The 17,249-nt window shown below is 35.3% G+C and overlaps 1 protein-coding gene and 1 long non-coding RNA gene across 2 annotated transcripts; both read left to right on the forward strand.

Annotated features, from left to right (window-relative positions):
- The first annotated feature begins 675 nt into the window (after window positions 1-675).
- Window positions 676-1,234, forward strand: LOC126787951 (uncharacterized). Its single transcript, XR_007671310.1, has 3 exons — window positions 676-833; window positions 939-1,005; window positions 1,164-1,234. It is a non-coding gene; the product is annotated as an uncharacterized LOC126787951 (long non-coding RNA).
- A 5,443-nt stretch (window positions 1,235-6,677) lies between these two features.
- On the forward strand, window positions 6,678-14,439 carry LOC126787938 (uncharacterized). The gene is made up of 9 exons (XM_050513863.1): window positions 6,678-6,791; window positions 6,927-7,620; window positions 7,855-8,040; window positions 8,469-8,752; window positions 9,376-9,487; window positions 11,028-11,306; window positions 12,160-12,564; window positions 13,066-13,428; window positions 13,563-14,439. The coding sequence occupies exons 1-9, from the start codon at window positions 6,751-6,753 to the stop codon at window positions 14,250-14,252; spliced, it is 3,054 nt and encodes a 1,017-aa protein (XP_050369820.1). The 5' UTR covers window positions 6,678-6,750; the 3' UTR covers window positions 14,253-14,439.
- The last annotated feature ends 2,810 nt before the right edge of the window (window positions 14,440-17,249 follow it).

The following is a 17,249-nucleotide window of genomic DNA, read 5'->3' on the forward strand; positions in this document are numbered from 1 at the left end:
AAGCCAACTCTCATCATGGGGCATGTGTTAGTAGCATATTGAGGTGTGTTAATAGTACAACCATTAAAATAAGGTTTAAATGATGGACTTATTTTATATCTAAAAATTTAGAGAGGTAAACTGAAAATAATTCATAAATAAATATATAGTGACAATTTTCTTAAAATTAAATATTTTTTAATTAAAATATTATAACGAGCATGTTGCTAATCGAGCTCATGACCTCCCACTTAATAGGGGAGACTATGCCACCATTTTAATATTTTAACAACGTTTAGAAGTTGATGAATTTATTTTCGTGTCATTATAGGTTCTTGGAGCTTTTGGTATTTCTTTTCTATTCAACTAAAATTATCATGTTGGGAGGAAGCATGTCAAACTATTGCCGGATGCATGTCTGTGTATGATTGCAGTCATACTACTTCATTAAGTAGCACGTATCTAAGTGAATCATGCTCTATAGACGCTTCAAAGTTCAAATGCAACTACCTTTGACTTTGGAATGTACCGTGATGTTCTTAAATCTGGGAACATGGGACATACATATTTTTCAACAAAATTCCTTTTCTATTTCTGGTGGAGCCTCAAACATTTAAGCTATGCATATGTAATCACGTGACAACTGTTTATTGACAAATAACAATCAATAACTTCTTACCGTTAATTATGCATCACAAACAGAACATGCTCATGATATAGACACAATGAATCCAATTGCTTCTGACCAGGAGCCGCACGGTTCAATTGGTGCAGTAGCTGGTCATCGAGCCATTTCTCAGAGTAATACTGAGGAAATTTCTGAAGCTTTGTTTCGATACTCTGCACCAGAGGAGGTATGTCAGCTAGTAAATAAGATTTTGCACTAGTCTTCTACAATTCTATATGCATGTGCCCATCTGGAAGTTTCTCAAAGGTACATTTCCGTTGTTTGTCAACAGGTGATGACTTTCTAATCAACGTGTGGAACTTGTACTGCAAAGTGTGAGACTCAAATGTTTGTCACCAGTATCCTTTGACTTTTTACCCTTTAGATTGGAAAAAGGGTTCGTTATTTTATGATCTAGTCTCTCCATTCGGATGAGTTTAACATAAATTTTGGGTGCTGGGACATGTATATGTTTCTAAATTATGTTGTTTGCAAGACTTTTCTTAACAATGTACAGACATCCCATACTTCCAACAAGTAATTGTCATGGCATCCACTTGTGAGGCTTGTGGTTACCGCAATTCTGAGTTCTGAGGTTTGTATTGATCTGCTTGTTCTCTTCTCTTTCCCATTCTCCGATGGTAACTGTTATTGTATTTCATCAACATTGCACTTATTTTCATATACCAGTGAGATGTGCGCTGGTTGGGGTGAAAATGAATTGGCATAATGGAATTTTAGGGCCTGCTTCTTCAGATTCTAGGGCCATTTTAACTTTCTCTGATTCAATTGTCAGAGGCCCGTAATTAAAATGTTGTTACAGGATTAAACTTGACGAGGTTTTCTCTGCCTTCATTCTTTTAATTCCATGGTCTGAGCTTTCTCTAGTACATAAGTTTTGGATGTAGATTACTTTATGTTGGATAATAGCCATGTTCAAAAGTTACAATACCTCCATAACTACCTTTATGGAGGTCAGTTTCGGTGATAAATAATTAGATTCAAGACTTACGGATGAGACCTTGGATTCTAAGTGGTACAGGGGTTGGAAACCATAAAGATGATGTCATTTGAGCTTTTGTAGATGATAAAACTCTCAAATCATATGTAGAATTGATATACTTCCAAAGTGGAGGATGGCATTTGGAAACCAGAAATCCAGTAGTCAGTAGTCTGCCTTGGTTGCCTCTTGAAGCTGCAACTTGTACATCATAATGCTGCAAATTGACATGCATAGTTGATTTCTTTATGATCTGAGGATGAAACAGTTATTAGATCGGGGAGATTTCATTATAAAAATACGAAAGATAATTTGGCTGATATCATCTACTTTGAGATGTTTAATTCTTTGTATAAAGTTCTAAACCGTCGTCTGACAAACCTTTATGTTGGACCAGTCGGATACTGCAGGTGTGAAAATTCCGGAGCTTGATTTGGAGCTGGGTAGTGGGAGCCTTGGAGGACTTGTCACAACTGTTGAAGGGTTGATCACGAAAATGTGTGAAAGTATGTGTTAGTTTTGAATGTGTTGTATGTCCTATCGTATGCTTCATTTCATGTATTTTCTTTTGGACATAGTCATGATCAAAACAAGAAAAGCAAATGGTTAAACTTTACAACACGTCTAAATAAGGTAGTGGATAGCCTGTTACTTTATTAAACGATGAAGTTGTGGACTATTTATTTTCACAGTAGATGATACTTTGGATTAAAAACACAAATGTACAAGTTACAAGTTAGAACAATAAATTAGTTCCTTAGGTGAATTTTTTGTTTGTTTGTTCATGACCTCTTTCCATTGACTGCAGCTTCTGAGTTTAAAAGAGCCTTTTACTTTGATTCTTGATGACACATTGGCCAACTCTTTCATTGCACCCGTGACTGATGATATGAAAGATGACCACCAGCTATTGTGTAAGTCCCCTCTTGCATTCATCTGGCCTGCCTACTTTCACTGGTTAAATTGCGTTATGTGATGTTTACACTCTTTTTCTTTCACTCCTTGCCAGGATTCTTATTAGACTGCTAATCTTATCCATCGTTTAACAATAATATTTATTTCCATGATATCCTCAGTTGAGTACGAGAGGTCATGGGAGCAGAACGAGGAGTCGGGTCTGAATGACATCGATACCTCCTCCACTGGTGCTGCGTACATTACTCAGGAGGCTGAGGCAGCAGACAAGCCCCAGGTGTAAATTGGTTTAGAACTGCGCCTGTTTCCATTTTTTTCTTGGGGGAAAGGCGAAGCTGTTGTGCAATAGTATTGTGTTAGCAATTTACTTGTGTTTGGTCTAATACAGCCTATGGAATAATGTATCGGTCTTTGTTTATGAGTGATAATTAATTGAGACTGGAGAGTTGTGTCTTTTGGATTAATGTGATAATGTACCTATTTCCTTGCCCTTCTCAGTTGAGTGTTGTGCCTTTTGCCACTGATCTCTGGTCTACACCAACAAGATTGCTCGAAAATGAGGGCGTTTGGAGAGAAGGTACCCAACACGGGGGAAATTCTATGGTGCAGTCTCTAATCCACCATTCATACATCACACGGACCCCACGTGTATTTTAAGACACCCTCTATCCACTGTTGAATTTGGTATGTATGGTATGCAGCGCTGCACCATAGACGAATTCCCCAATACGGGTGCAAGAAGCAATACGTGCAGCCAATGTAATTTTGCTATTTCTTGTATCATGCTCACCAAATTAGCAACTCGATATACATTTCGTCAATGAAACTGCTAAGTTATCTTGAATCTTAGAAAATGGAAATCACATGTTGGCTGAGCCCCTTTGCCTGCTGGCATTTCATTTTCTCACTCTCCAAAGCATTTTACTTCTCTTTTTCGAGTCTGAAAGGAAACGGTGATCAAAGCCAAGATGCAAAGCAAACGATACAGCTGGAAGACAAAATTGCCAAAAGAAAAGAAGGAATAAAGAAGAAGGCTGCAGACGAAGATGAGTGCTCATTGGGGCAACTCGTTGATCGGACAGCCTTGGCTAATAATGGCTGGTATCGTCCTAATGATAATTGTGACTTAAGACTTAAGAGCTACTATATGATTTTCGATGGGAGCATTAGCAGAACTCCATTGTCAATTTGTCATTGCCTGGTTCCTGCAAGTCACCCAGTGACCTTTGATTCTCAGGTGTAGTAAATACTTTGTCACAGCTCTCACCAGCTACGTACTCTCAAACTTGTACGAACTTACTGTTTACATGCAGTTTTGCTCGTGGTTATAGCTAAATCTAATATAAAGGTTATAATATATTAGTGGACACTTCGGCCATCGACAACTCCATTTCGAAAATATGGTCGATCGACACCAGTAAATGTGATCGGTATATATATTTAGGGAACCCGTAAAAAATTCGTCCATTTTGGACATGATTTGACCGTTCGTTCCTACGGTCAACAAAAAACAAGCCGTTTCGACATATTAAAACCCCTATTGACCGAGCTTTTCCAAATAGGTCTCCTCGGTGTGACCGCGCACGATAGGTACAAAAATTAGGTGATTTCAGATATGTAAACGGCTTTCAGCGTTTGCATCTTTGTAATGGATCATCCCTTAGGCATATTAGTGGTGTTTTTGGTTTACCGGAAATTCCGACGGTCAAATGAGATATGAATTGGATGAAATTTTTACATAGTCAATAAATATGTATACCGATCACATCGGCTGGTGTTGATTGATCCCGAGAAGTTTCCTTCATATAGTCACTTCATAATGCGATAGTTTTATTCTAAACCTAATAAAAAGGTTATGATACATTAGTGGACACTTAGGCGATCGACAACTCCAGTTCGAAATATGGTCGATCGACACCAGCAGATGTGATCGGTATATGTATTTAGCGACCTCGTAAAATTTTCGTCTGTTTTGGACATTATTTGACCGTTCGTACATACGGTCAACCAAAAGAGGCATTTTGACATATTGAAACCCATTGACCAGGGCTTTGGGATTTGTCAAACAGCTTTCGGCGTTCGCATTTTTGTAATGGGTCCTCCCTTATGGCATATTAATGGTGTTTTCGGTTTACTGGAAATTCTGACGGTCGAACGAGGTCTAAATTGGATGAATTTTTTTCAGGGTCACTAAATATAAGTACCGATCACATCGGCATGTGTCGATTAATCCCGATAAGTTTCTTCATATAGTCAATTTATAATGCGAAAGTTTTATTTTAAACCTAGTATAGAGGTTATGATACATTAGTGGACACTTCGGCAATTGACAACTCCGGTTCTAAATACGGTCGATCGACACCAGTAGATGTGATCGGTATATATATTTAGAGACCCCGTAAAAATTTTGTCCTTTTTGACATAGTTTGACCGTCAGTACCTATGGTCAACAAAAAAATTCATTTTGACATAATAAAACCCTATTGATTGGGGGTTTGCCAAATGAGTTTCCTCGGTGGGACTGCGCACGATTGGTGATACAAATTAGATGATTTTCATATATGTAAATGGCTTTCAACGTTCGCAACATGGTAATGGGTCATCTCTTAGGGCATATTAGTGGTGTTTTCCATTTACCAACAATTCGGACGGTCACGAGATCCGAATTAGATGAAGTTTTAACATGGTCCCTAAATATTAGTACCGATAACATCAACTCGTGTCGATGAATCCCGTGAAGTTTACTTCATATATTTCATATAATTGCTTCATAATGCTACAATTTTATTTTAAATATAGCATAAAGTTATAATATAAAAAATATAACATTTTAAATCTAGTATTATTAACATAGATAATATTATATATAAAATTATTATCAAAAAAGACATAATTGATGTTTAATATATGATATATTATATGCATGTATAATATTTTATTTCTTGGCGGGCTTTTGGTGGGTCGGGCAAAGTTTCACATCTCTAAACTAAACCTGGTCCTCTACCCACATAAGCGAGTTTTGGCGGACTTTCTCGTGAGCCAGACCGGATAGAAGCCATCGGGTTTGCAGGTCTCCGTGGACATTTCGGATCCGCGTGCTAAATAATGAGGCACGATGCAATCTTAAATGTGTATGTGTATATACATATATATTAAAAAAAAACGATTTATATTCTTTGATCATCATCATGCATTTATAAAAGTCATTCTTTTTTATTATTCACACTACAGATTATACACCGAATACTACTTGTTTCCAGTTTCCTCACAAACTTCAATCAGAGTTGGGAGAGATTCTTGTGTGGGCGAACGCACCACGTGGCGATGAGGCTGTCTAATAAGGGCATAGCAAAGGGCTGTTTTGGGTATTGTGTTGAAAATAAATGGGGTAAAATAGGAATTTGGGAATAAATTGCTGCATTTTTATTGGGTTGTCCCATAGCCACGTTGTAGGGGAGTCTGCACCTAAGAATTTTTCTCATAGTATGGACATTGACCGTCAGCTGTGGACAGTGTGGAGGGTGTCATGTGAGTAACAGAGAAACAAATAAGGTGGATGGGGGGAAAGCTTACTTGGCCATAGATCCCATGGGTTTTTACACGGACTGAGATCCTCTCATCGTGTCTCTCTCCTAATATATTGCCTACTGAATTAATCTGGACCATCTATTATCAATTCATGGCTAGGATTTCTTTCACATTGTTTTTGTGATATTTTCATCATCCTCGTTATTATCATCTCGCGTTGTTCTCCGACGATTCCTCAAATTTACAAAAATATAAGGAAAGGAGGACCACAAAAATATCACCAAAACAATGTAAAAGAAATCCTGACCATTCAATTAATAATAGATGGTCCAGATTAATTTATTAAACAATATTAGTTGAGGATCTCAGTCCTTTTTACACACCCCTCTTTCACACGTAGGATTCTCTCCATCGAAATTGCTCCGTGGTTGGGGGTCCGAGGAGGTCTTTTATTAAAAACAAAGACTTCTATACCACATGCAACCAAATTATAGTTGGTTAAAATTAACTCATCAAGTTGACGGAAAAAAAGATTACTATACTTATCGATCTGTGCCTTCCATATATATGATGGGGTTGAACCTACACTGTACATACTGATCACCTGCATACAAGCAAGTGTTTAGAACTTTATCTGAACGTTGCCAACTGCTCAATCAGCATGGCTAACAGAGAGCTCCCAGCAGAAAGCAGCATAATAAGGTTAATTTGTTACACTTGTATGAATTTCTGAGCATTTGCTCCTGGTTTATAGTAAATCATAAATCAAGTTCTCAATCGTTTGCTCTATATATATTGTTGGTTTCATCTTGATCTTTTTTTCCTTCTTGTTATCAGTGTTCAAGATGATGAGGGTAGTAACAGTTTTCACGACGATAAGATTGGACCAGCCGCTACAATACCATCTAGCTATAGGAAAGTATGGGAAACAGTTTCTGGGTTTGTGAAATCCACTATTCGCGTAGTTATACTTTCTATAATGCTAGTAATTGGGGGCGTAGTAGCTTTAGTTTCTACCGTGCTATATGGGATATATGCTTTTCTTTTGCCGGAAAAAGTACAGAACTTTGTTGGGAAATCAGTGAAATACGCTCTTGCTGTAGTTGGATCTTTTCTACTGCTAGTTGTGGGCATAGTAGTTATTCTACTATATCCATTGGCTTTCATGGCATCAAGGTGGAAAGGGATATTCATACTATCATGTCTAGCAGTGTCGTTTGATTCTTTGTTCCTTTACATTCCGATCATCGATGAGGAACACAACTGCCTTGGCACGGACATGCCGTTAAGGAATGTAGCACTCGCCCTCAGATCAGTAACAGATCTCACTTTCATATTCCATATTACATGTCTAATTTGTGATCTCATGAACAAATGCCCCAACTGGTCTGACTCTGGTCTGAATTTGGATCCAAAACGGTTGTCTGACTCGTCGAAACTGAAGCATGTCCGAGAGGCGATGACCAAGAAGATATCGGGGTTATCTTTCTCTGTCATAATCAACTTTGTTGCTATTCTACCGTTCCCACAGGTAATTAGAGAAAACCAGCCGGTTCCTCTTTTGGTGTATCATGCCAATTTGCCACATATCACTTAATTACGACATTTTTGTCTTTTTACTAATTCTATATATGTAGCATGCAAAAACTAACAGGCAAAGAAAATCATTTTTGGTCAGAAAAATATATTCTATACTCTCATTATCAGTATTTTAGCCATTTAACGAACTCTCTTCCCGTTTTGCACCAATTGTTTTTTTTTTCAGTTGGCAGTAATAGCTGGCTTTTTCAAATTGGGAAGCTTTTATAGATCACAGATTATGAACAAGGTTCTTGTTTTCCAATATTTCCTAAGGAGTTGCCAAATAATTCTATCCATTAGAAAGATGCATACAGCTGGAAAATGGTTCAAAGGTGCAAGCTACTTTCTCCTGTACTTCATTGCTAGCCATGTAAGTCGCTTCCATATTCAATTTCATTAGGATTCACTTTTTTCCTCCATTATTGAATTATTTGAATTAATCATAGATTCATAGTCAATACTTAATATATTGTTACTCCTTGAATTTCTTTTACTCTAAAACTAAAAAATTAATTTCAGTTTTACCCCTTTAAACTTTTAATTTTGCAACCACCCCTTTAAATCTGATTAAAACTGATGGTGGACTGATTTTGCATATAATATTTAGAGGGGTAAACTAATACATAAATAAAAGTTTAAAATTAATAAATAAAAGCTTAGTGAAAACTTTTTAAAAGTATTTAAATATTTTTATATCGGGTGAGTTGAACTCACGACCTCCCATTTAATAAGGGGATATCAAGCCATCATTTCAATATCTTTTTTTAAGTTGATGATTTTGTTTTCGTATCATTGTAGGTTCTTGGAGCGTTTTGGTATTTCTTTTCTATTCAACTAAAGTTATCATGCTGGGACGAAGCATGTCAAACTATTGCCGGATGCAAGTCTGTGAATAATTGCGGTCACAATACTTCATTAAATAGCTCATATATGCTAAGTGAATCATGCCCTATAGATGCTTCGAATGCAACTACCTTTGATTTTGGAATGTACCGTGATGTTCTTAAATCTGGTAACATGGGACATACAGATTTTTCAGCAAAATTCTTTTACTATTTCTGGTGGAGCCTAAAAAATCTAAGGTACGCATATAATCATGTGACAAATCACAAATGTTCATTGATAGATAACAATCAATATCGGCTTATGGTTAACTTATTTATGCATCTAGTATTTTAGTTATATCTATAGTAGCCTCTTAACGAACGGTCACGCATGAGTCGATTTGCTTTTATCTTATTTGAATGTATAGATTTTAATATATATTTTTATTTCTAAAAACTCACATCCTAAAATTAGAGAACATTGATATATACTACAAAACAATTTGGGTTCACCCACGTCCTTAATTATACGGATTAATGTCAATTTTGTTTGTTATTTTTACCAACTTATCCTTAGACACAGGTGATTTTCTCAATTAAGTGAATATAAACGAATGACAAGTTCAAAATTATTTGAATGACTGTTCTTTAAATGAATATAAACAATGCCATGACAATTCTGAAATTATTGAAAGACAGTTATATAGGCTAAATTGGCATAAGTTATACATTACGTGTCAAAGACATGCTACTTCACTAATTCTGGATTGCTTGATTAATGTCACATAGCTAGTTCAATGATGTTTTTACAATAGTTACTGGATAGTTTTCTGAAAAATATATACTGTATAGTTTATATGAAGGGTGATCGAATTTTGCAGTAATTTTGGCACCAATCTCGAAACAAGTAGCGACATGTGGGAAAACTGCTTTGCAATAATTATTTGTGCTATGGGGTTACTACTATTTATAATTCTCATCGGAAATGTACAGGTTGGTAATGATTATATCCTTACAGTTTAACTTTGATAATTGACTGTTTGATAAATTAATAACTTTGATTAAATAATGAATTAATATAATATCCTCTCTTCTAGTCCAAACATTATTTATTTATATAGATTTTACCATGTTTTGGGTTTAGGGCTCGACTATTACCTTTTATTTTAAGAAAATACTTGTGCCCATACTAGTGTAGGTGTGTGCATCTAAACTTTTCTTATTTCTATACTTTTTGTAGTGTAAATCTAAAATTGAAATCATTCAAAAGTTTTATTAATCAATAAAGATCACATTTGTAAAAAAAAAAAATCAAAACAAATATAATTTGTTTAGCCAATTGTAGCAAATAAAATAGACGGCTGATTATGAGACTATTAACTTTCAACCATAATTGTTCATTTGTTTGATGTACTCAACTTAGTAAATGATTTTTATTTCAATTTATACTTTACAGAGATGAACTTTTAAACACTTAAAATTTTAAAATCACACTACCAAAAATATAAAAATAAAAAGGACATGGACGTGTGCGTATGGACACAAATATTATCCTTTATTTTATATATTTATACTTAGCTTGCTATCTATTGCACTACAAATGCAAAAAAAAAAAAAAAAAACTCAACAAATTTAGCTTAGGCAATGCTTGAACTTATGTATGGGATTGCTTGCTCACATTTTCTTTGAATTAGACTGGTTAGGGGAGTGCTAGCTTCATACTCGCTCACCTTAGTTTTGGATGAGCCACACTCACCCAAGGAAAGAAACATATAGAAATGTGACAATCTCATTTCTCTTGATACCCTTTACAACAACTATATTTTTTTTAAATCATAAAAAAAAAATCTAAGGGAGCCCACTGGCGGTCTCTTTTTTTTTAATTTTTTTTTTGAAATTAAAAGTACAAAGAGGGAAAAGGGGACATTTGTTCAAAAGAAACCGTCTAAGAAAAAACAATGTGACAACAACATAATTGGAAGCCAAAGTAGAGAACGGCGATCTGCATATCTGATGAGTTATACTATAGAAGTGCGCACATGATAAAACTAATTCAACGTACTTTAAATAAATCCGAAGGCTGAGACGTAAAGTTTTTCATGGAAATTTCAATAACGATTTACTTATAGTGGAAGGTTGTTGATCATTTTATGCTAACAAGTTGTCATTTTATTCTCACTTTTTTTCAATGTTCTAAAAATCCCCGCCTAGGCGCCCGGAGACCCTTGGCCGTCTCAATTTTGGGCCGATTAATCCCCGATTAATCATCTGGGCGCTGGTTTTTAGCTATCCGCCTGATTAACGCCTAGCATTTTTTAGAACCTTGCTTTTTTATATATAAAAAATTATCATTTTATTCTTACAAGTTAAATGAGAAAAACTGTTTATTTCTTTTTATTTTCGCATCTACTGATATTGTTGTCCTCTTTCTCACTGTGATTCATGACATTATTGATTTATGTAAAACGTGTTTGTCCAAAAGTAGATTTCATCATCCGTTTATAATTGTTATGTTTTTTATTTGTTGAAACAGACATATATACAATCGGAAACCGAAAAGTCTTTGATGATTAAGGATAAACGAAGAATGAGGTTATATACGAAGTATAAGGATATAGAAAAGTGGTTGTCAACTCATGGTTACCCTGATAATGATTTAGAGACTCCTAATGCCTGGAAAAACATCAAAGAACTTAAAGTGGTGGAGTTGATTGATAAAGATGTGGATCTTGAATTCATGCGCAGTTGTTTTAAGCGACATCCATCCGCAACAGATCCACTCAATGTTATTTGCGTCCATGCATTAAAGAAGGTAAGTTCATCAACCTTTTTTTATTTTTTATTTTGAAGATCTATTACTTTTTTTTAAGGATGAATTTTTTGTTTTGAAGGAAATCACTTGGTTTATAAAATATATAAACAAAAGTCAGAATAGTCATTACATATCCCTCCGCTACAATATCCAGATAAATAAGAAAAGCATGCACACAATGACTACTCATTTTACATGATGCACACTTATTTGAGAAACCCTATAACATAAATAAGATTATAGAGCCCAATATAATAAAATAAATACAGCCAAGACCGAAGCTTGAAGGCCCAAATCCCAAGCAGATCCAAAGACACCATACCCCAAAACTCAGCCCAAAATTTGATCGAAAAATGTGTTAAAATTAGAATTTCACTCTGTAATTTCAGAGTGAAGTTCTAATTTTGGCATACTTTTCGGTCAAATGTTTTCACCATAAGTAATTCAATATTTAGGTATGTTACTCAAGATCATTTCTACAAAATTTCATCTAATTTAACAATGGTTTGAGCTTTCAAAATCGAGATCTACACGAACGATTCACGTTGAACAGCTTTAATTCGTTCATTGATTTAATCTAATTTCAATATCTTAGCAATGTCCGAATTGGATGAAATTTTGTAGAGATGATCTTGAATAACATACCTAAATATTGAATTACTTATGGTGAAAAAATTTGATCGAAAAGTGTGGCAAAATTGAAACTTCACTTTGTAATTTCATAGTGAAGCTTCACTCTGGATATGGACTGTATATATATATATATATATATATATATATAAGATATATATCCTAAGTTTCAATTGATATGAATGTAATTTATCTATATTTGGTTATGTATATATATATACAGGTATCTATTCTTCGAGATGTGGATGAACAAGACTTGAAGAATTTTCATGACGACCCTCTCGATTGTACCACCCTTGAGAAGGACAGCTACATCACTAATGCAGGAAAACAACTTAGTACTTTGTATTTGATTATAGATGGCACAATTGAGGATGTCAAAACAAAGCGTCGACGTGATTGTTGTGGAGAAGAAGTTTTACATTGGGCAATATCAAACTATAAGAAATCGAAAGACAAACGCGGTAAGCTTCCTGATGCATCAGTTGATGTTAAATGTTCAACGAAAATAAGAGCTTTCAAATTTACTGCTGATGAGTTGATCGACATTCTCAATGAGTTTGAAAATCCACAACCGTTGCCTTCTGCTCTTGACCACCAAATTAGCATGACTGAACGTGGAATGAAGGTAATAAAAAGTCTAATGCATGTATATCATTTCGCTTGTTTCATCTACTGCATGTAGTTTGATTATTCAAAAGTGGAATTTCGCTTTAGAATCACATAAGAAAGTTCCTTATTTAATTCTATATAAAAAAATTCCTTATTTAACTCATTTTTCTATCAATATATTATTTTCCATGATACATTATTAAATAGTTAGGTGTATACGGCATGATCATTTTTACAAAGTTTTATCTAATTTGACTATCGTTTAAGTTTTTAAAATCCTAATTTACACGAATGTTTTATATTAAACTTATTGTCTTTTGTTCGTTTGTTGATTTAATCTAATTTCAATACTTTTAACGATCAAGTTGAAAATTAATATAGATAATCGTGTTATATATAGTCTACTATGATCGAAAATTTAAAACGAAAAAAAATGAACTATATAATTAACTTCGCTATGCGAGTTGGAGCGGGACTTGAATAAATTTATTCTATATATTTTAATTTTGATCTACAGGATTGGTTGTTGAGAAATGGGTTCCCTGAGGATCTGAAGGCAAACGTCATGAAATTGCTACCGCTAGGAAACACAAACGGTGATGCTGATGTTGATGTTGGCATAAAAAATTTGCTGCTCATGAATGCTGATGATCTTGGTGTTGGTGTCAACACTGATGTTGATGTTGGCATCAAAAATGTGCTCCCGCTAGGAAACATGAATGTTGATGTTGATGCTCATGCTGATGATGTTGGTGTGGATGGTGTTGGTGTGGATGTGGATGTGGATGTGGATGTGGATGTGGATTTTCTATTCCGTATTCTTCCAGAAAATTTGAAGCCATCCATAAAGCGGCATCTGGGCATGAATGCCCTAAAGGAAGTATGTTCTTCAACTAATTATATATAATTCCACTCGTCCAATATATTACTTCCAAAATTAAGTTCATTGATTTCAATTTGGTTTTTGTTGGCAAAATGTTATTTCACATACTAATTGTAGGCTTCGCATTTTAGGTGCCCATGCTTCAAACATTGCACGAGTACGTTTTGGAAATCATCTGCACACATATGGAGCCAAAGGTCTACCTAATGGATGATTATGTTGTTAGAGCAGAAGAACCACTTGGTTTCATGATCTTCATCCTAGGAGGCAAAGTGATAGTGACTGACACGACTAACAGCAATGCCACAACAACAAATTCGTCAGATATCACCAAGCCATCTAATGAGTATGTTCTTGAGAGAGGCGATTATTATGGAGACCAACTTCTGAGCTGGGCATCACCCAATAACGTGTCTTCTTCTAATATGGCCTTCATCTCAACTAGAGATGTCAGATGTCAAACGAAAGTGGAAGCCTTGATCCTCAAAGCTGAGGACTTGAAGAGTGTAGCCTCCAAATGCGGATCACAGTGGAACTTCGACAATTTTATGAATTCTCAGCAGTTGGTTCACGATGGCAAAGATCGTGTGGCAAATGCTGCACCAACCCCCACTATTGAGGAGGCTATCCGGCTTCATCAGGGTCATGACATAATCCTAGAGCAACTAGTTCTACTTAGAGATACCATATTCCAGAAATTAGACGATCAGGGCCGGAAATTAGATGACCAGGGACGGAGATTAGACGACATGGCTACATATTTAACCACAGTGGGTTATACAGGGAGTACTCACACATCTTCTACTCCTCCAGCACCTTGATGTAGGTTTCTGTATTCATGTCAAATCAGACTGGATGAAATGTTACTATGTGTGATTATAAAATGGTGGAAAGGGATTCATATGCTCTGTTTATTAATTGATTTTTTGAACTTTTTTCTTTGTATGCAAAAGAAGTGTAAATTGGATTGAAACTAGATGCAAGCAGCTGGGAACCATGTTAATTTGATGTCAGGATGTCATCTATTAGAGTCCTTGTTATAGTACTGATTTTGAAGATTTTTTTTATTAAATACATTTCTAGATTTATGCGTGTTATTCTTTTGTGGGCCATACGGGATGTCCAATTTTAACGGGATGTCCTAAACTCCTAATTGACCGCCTAATTGTATTGTCATGTTTCTACTGTTGATAATACTGGGTCATGGGGCTGAACCTCCTAATTGAGTCTCAAACTCTTTTGAAAAAGTTTAGCAATTAGGGCGGGGTGCCGGATTGCATGAATAAGTATGAGGGCAGAGTCGCAGAGTGCCCCACTGACTTGTTTCACAACAAAATAATAGTATGCTCGTATTCAATTTCGTATGCCATTCTCCCCGGCCATTTTCGTATTATTCCATTTTCGTATTCAATTTTCACCAACTTCTTACCGGCCATCTTCGCACTCCCATGCCCTTCTGCCAAGCCAACACTACCTCTACTCCCTTTCTTACACACGGCCCCATCTCCCATCAAACTCCCATTCCACTTATTTCTTCCCCATTAACATTTCACCTTCATTTTGTATATAAAATTTGCCACCATGCATCCAAAAATTAATTGCAACGTGTAGTACTGTATTTCTCTCATGAGTCCATGAAACGACGACTACAAACCAATCTACGTTTCTTCCACACTATACAAACATCACCCAGAATATCCAGATCCCCTATTGAGAATTTGAGATAATGAAGAAATAAATAAATTCTGTTTGTAAGAAATTGGTGAATAAAGAATATTAGTAGACATGTTCTTTAGTGATCTGATTTACAACTTGCAAGGAAGAACATGTACTGATCGATTAATGTATTGGGTATGGATAACTTAATCAATGTCTTTTTTCTTTATGTATAGTTTACTTAATCGCAACTAAACATTAAACAAAGACTATAATCTAAACATATACATGTCTTTGCCGCCATATATGAACAAAAAAAACTATACATTAAACAAACACAGCTGGCATTAGTTGATCGAGGTCAAGTCTTTAATCCCGTAAAGGATGATGTCTATAGCAGTGAATGAACATTTCGTGTTCGGTTTCAGAAAATAAGAATTGCTCTGAAAAGGTTCATCTCAGTTCAAGTATTTCTGGCTTTCTGCCTCTTCGCATTTGTGCATTATTCCCGTAATCGTCTATCGTTCGGTACATGGCCTGGTATGTACGAAGTACTAACAAATTAGGAATTTTCTTAGGTACCTCCAACATTTTAAACCTGACCAAAGCAGTATTCTTCGATCGATATACATAATACATTGTTTGTTTTAGTTTGTGTTTCTAGTATTCTAGAGAATCTGAGATATATGATTGAGGTCAATTAGTGGTATACATATATGCTAGCTAGCTAGCTACATGCGTCGGCTGAGAAACGATTCGTTCTCATATATATACGTAATTACGTACTGAGAGAGAAAGCTATGAATTTCTCACTCTCTCACAGCCAGTCAACTACCAATCTTCATCATCTTCTTCAATTTATGTTTTTCCTGTTTGCCTTATGATCGATGGCAAACTTTCTTTCTCAGCAAGTCAGCATTAATGTATCAACCGGTAGTGATCACATTGCTATCTCTACTGATATGCATTTACAGCAGAATCGTAACTGCCAAGAAAAGTCAATCAGCTCCAAGAATATTCCAATGAGAGCTGATGCACAACTTTCCTTCTCTTGTTCACGCTTTCTTGCAAATGTAGCCTAGGCCACTTCGTTTAAGCAATCATGCATGCATATCTTTAATCTGTTAATTAGTCAAATTACAGACTAAACAATGTAGTATAGAGGTGACTTGTAACAATGGTTTTCTGCACAATCTCAGGTCAGTATTATATTATATTGCTGTAGTTGGAATTATCGAGCCAAGGGACCATGCATAGCTGTTAGCTATTAAGAGATTCAAAAATGTAACTCATACTATATTTCAAACGCAAATTTGAAAGAAAAACTTGCCATCTCCAGTGAATGACGATGAAAAATGTAGTTCTCGTCCAGCTGTTGAGTGTTTTAGTCATTGTATGTAGTATGTACATGTAAGTGATGTAACTAGTCTAACTACTAGTTCTGTGTCTGTGCCTACTGTTTTATTCGATATAATTTGTGGATAGTGGTTGAAGTTGTTGACTTTCTAATTTCTATCACGATATATAGTTTCGCTATTAATTATGAGTATCATAACATTTTTGTTTTGTGTAGACTTCAGACTTGGATTAGATATTCTATTTCTGAGACTTTGAGTCGGTGACCATGTTTTGTTCAATACTATCGATTTTGTACTCAATTCAGTCAATTGTGATGGTTACAATCCGGTGGAATGGTGGTTTGATGAAAAGATACTGAAATTATAACTCTTCAATTTCAGCGAGTATTTCCCAATAAACTATTTTTCAACGCCCGCTAGCTGATTTGATCATGTTTAGTTACTGGCTTACTTACTGCTAATAATTGAATTAAACACAGCATGATCGACGAGTTCTGTATGTATGATTGTATATGGGACCATTGTATACGCAGAAGACAAACAGAAACGACTTTTGTGCATGTGTACTAAGTCTTGGTCTTCATTTTTTAGGTGCCACTTAATTGAGCTGCTTAATATTTAATGAGTAGGGATGACCATAATCATGGTAGGTTTAGGAGATCGAAATAATATACGCATACTCAATTTTAATTATATCTTCATATCCGTTTCAATTCTTGTTAGAAAATAATGAGTATTTTTTGTCCTCATACCCGTTGGAGATCCTCAATACCCGTTAATGATATTTTATTATATTATATAAAA

This window comes from Argentina anserina, chromosome 3, assembly GCF_933775445.1.
Source record: "Argentina anserina chromosome 3, drPotAnse1.1, whole genome shotgun sequence".
NCBI classification, from domain to species: domain Eukaryota; kingdom Viridiplantae; phylum Streptophyta; class Magnoliopsida; order Rosales; family Rosaceae; genus Argentina; species Argentina anserina.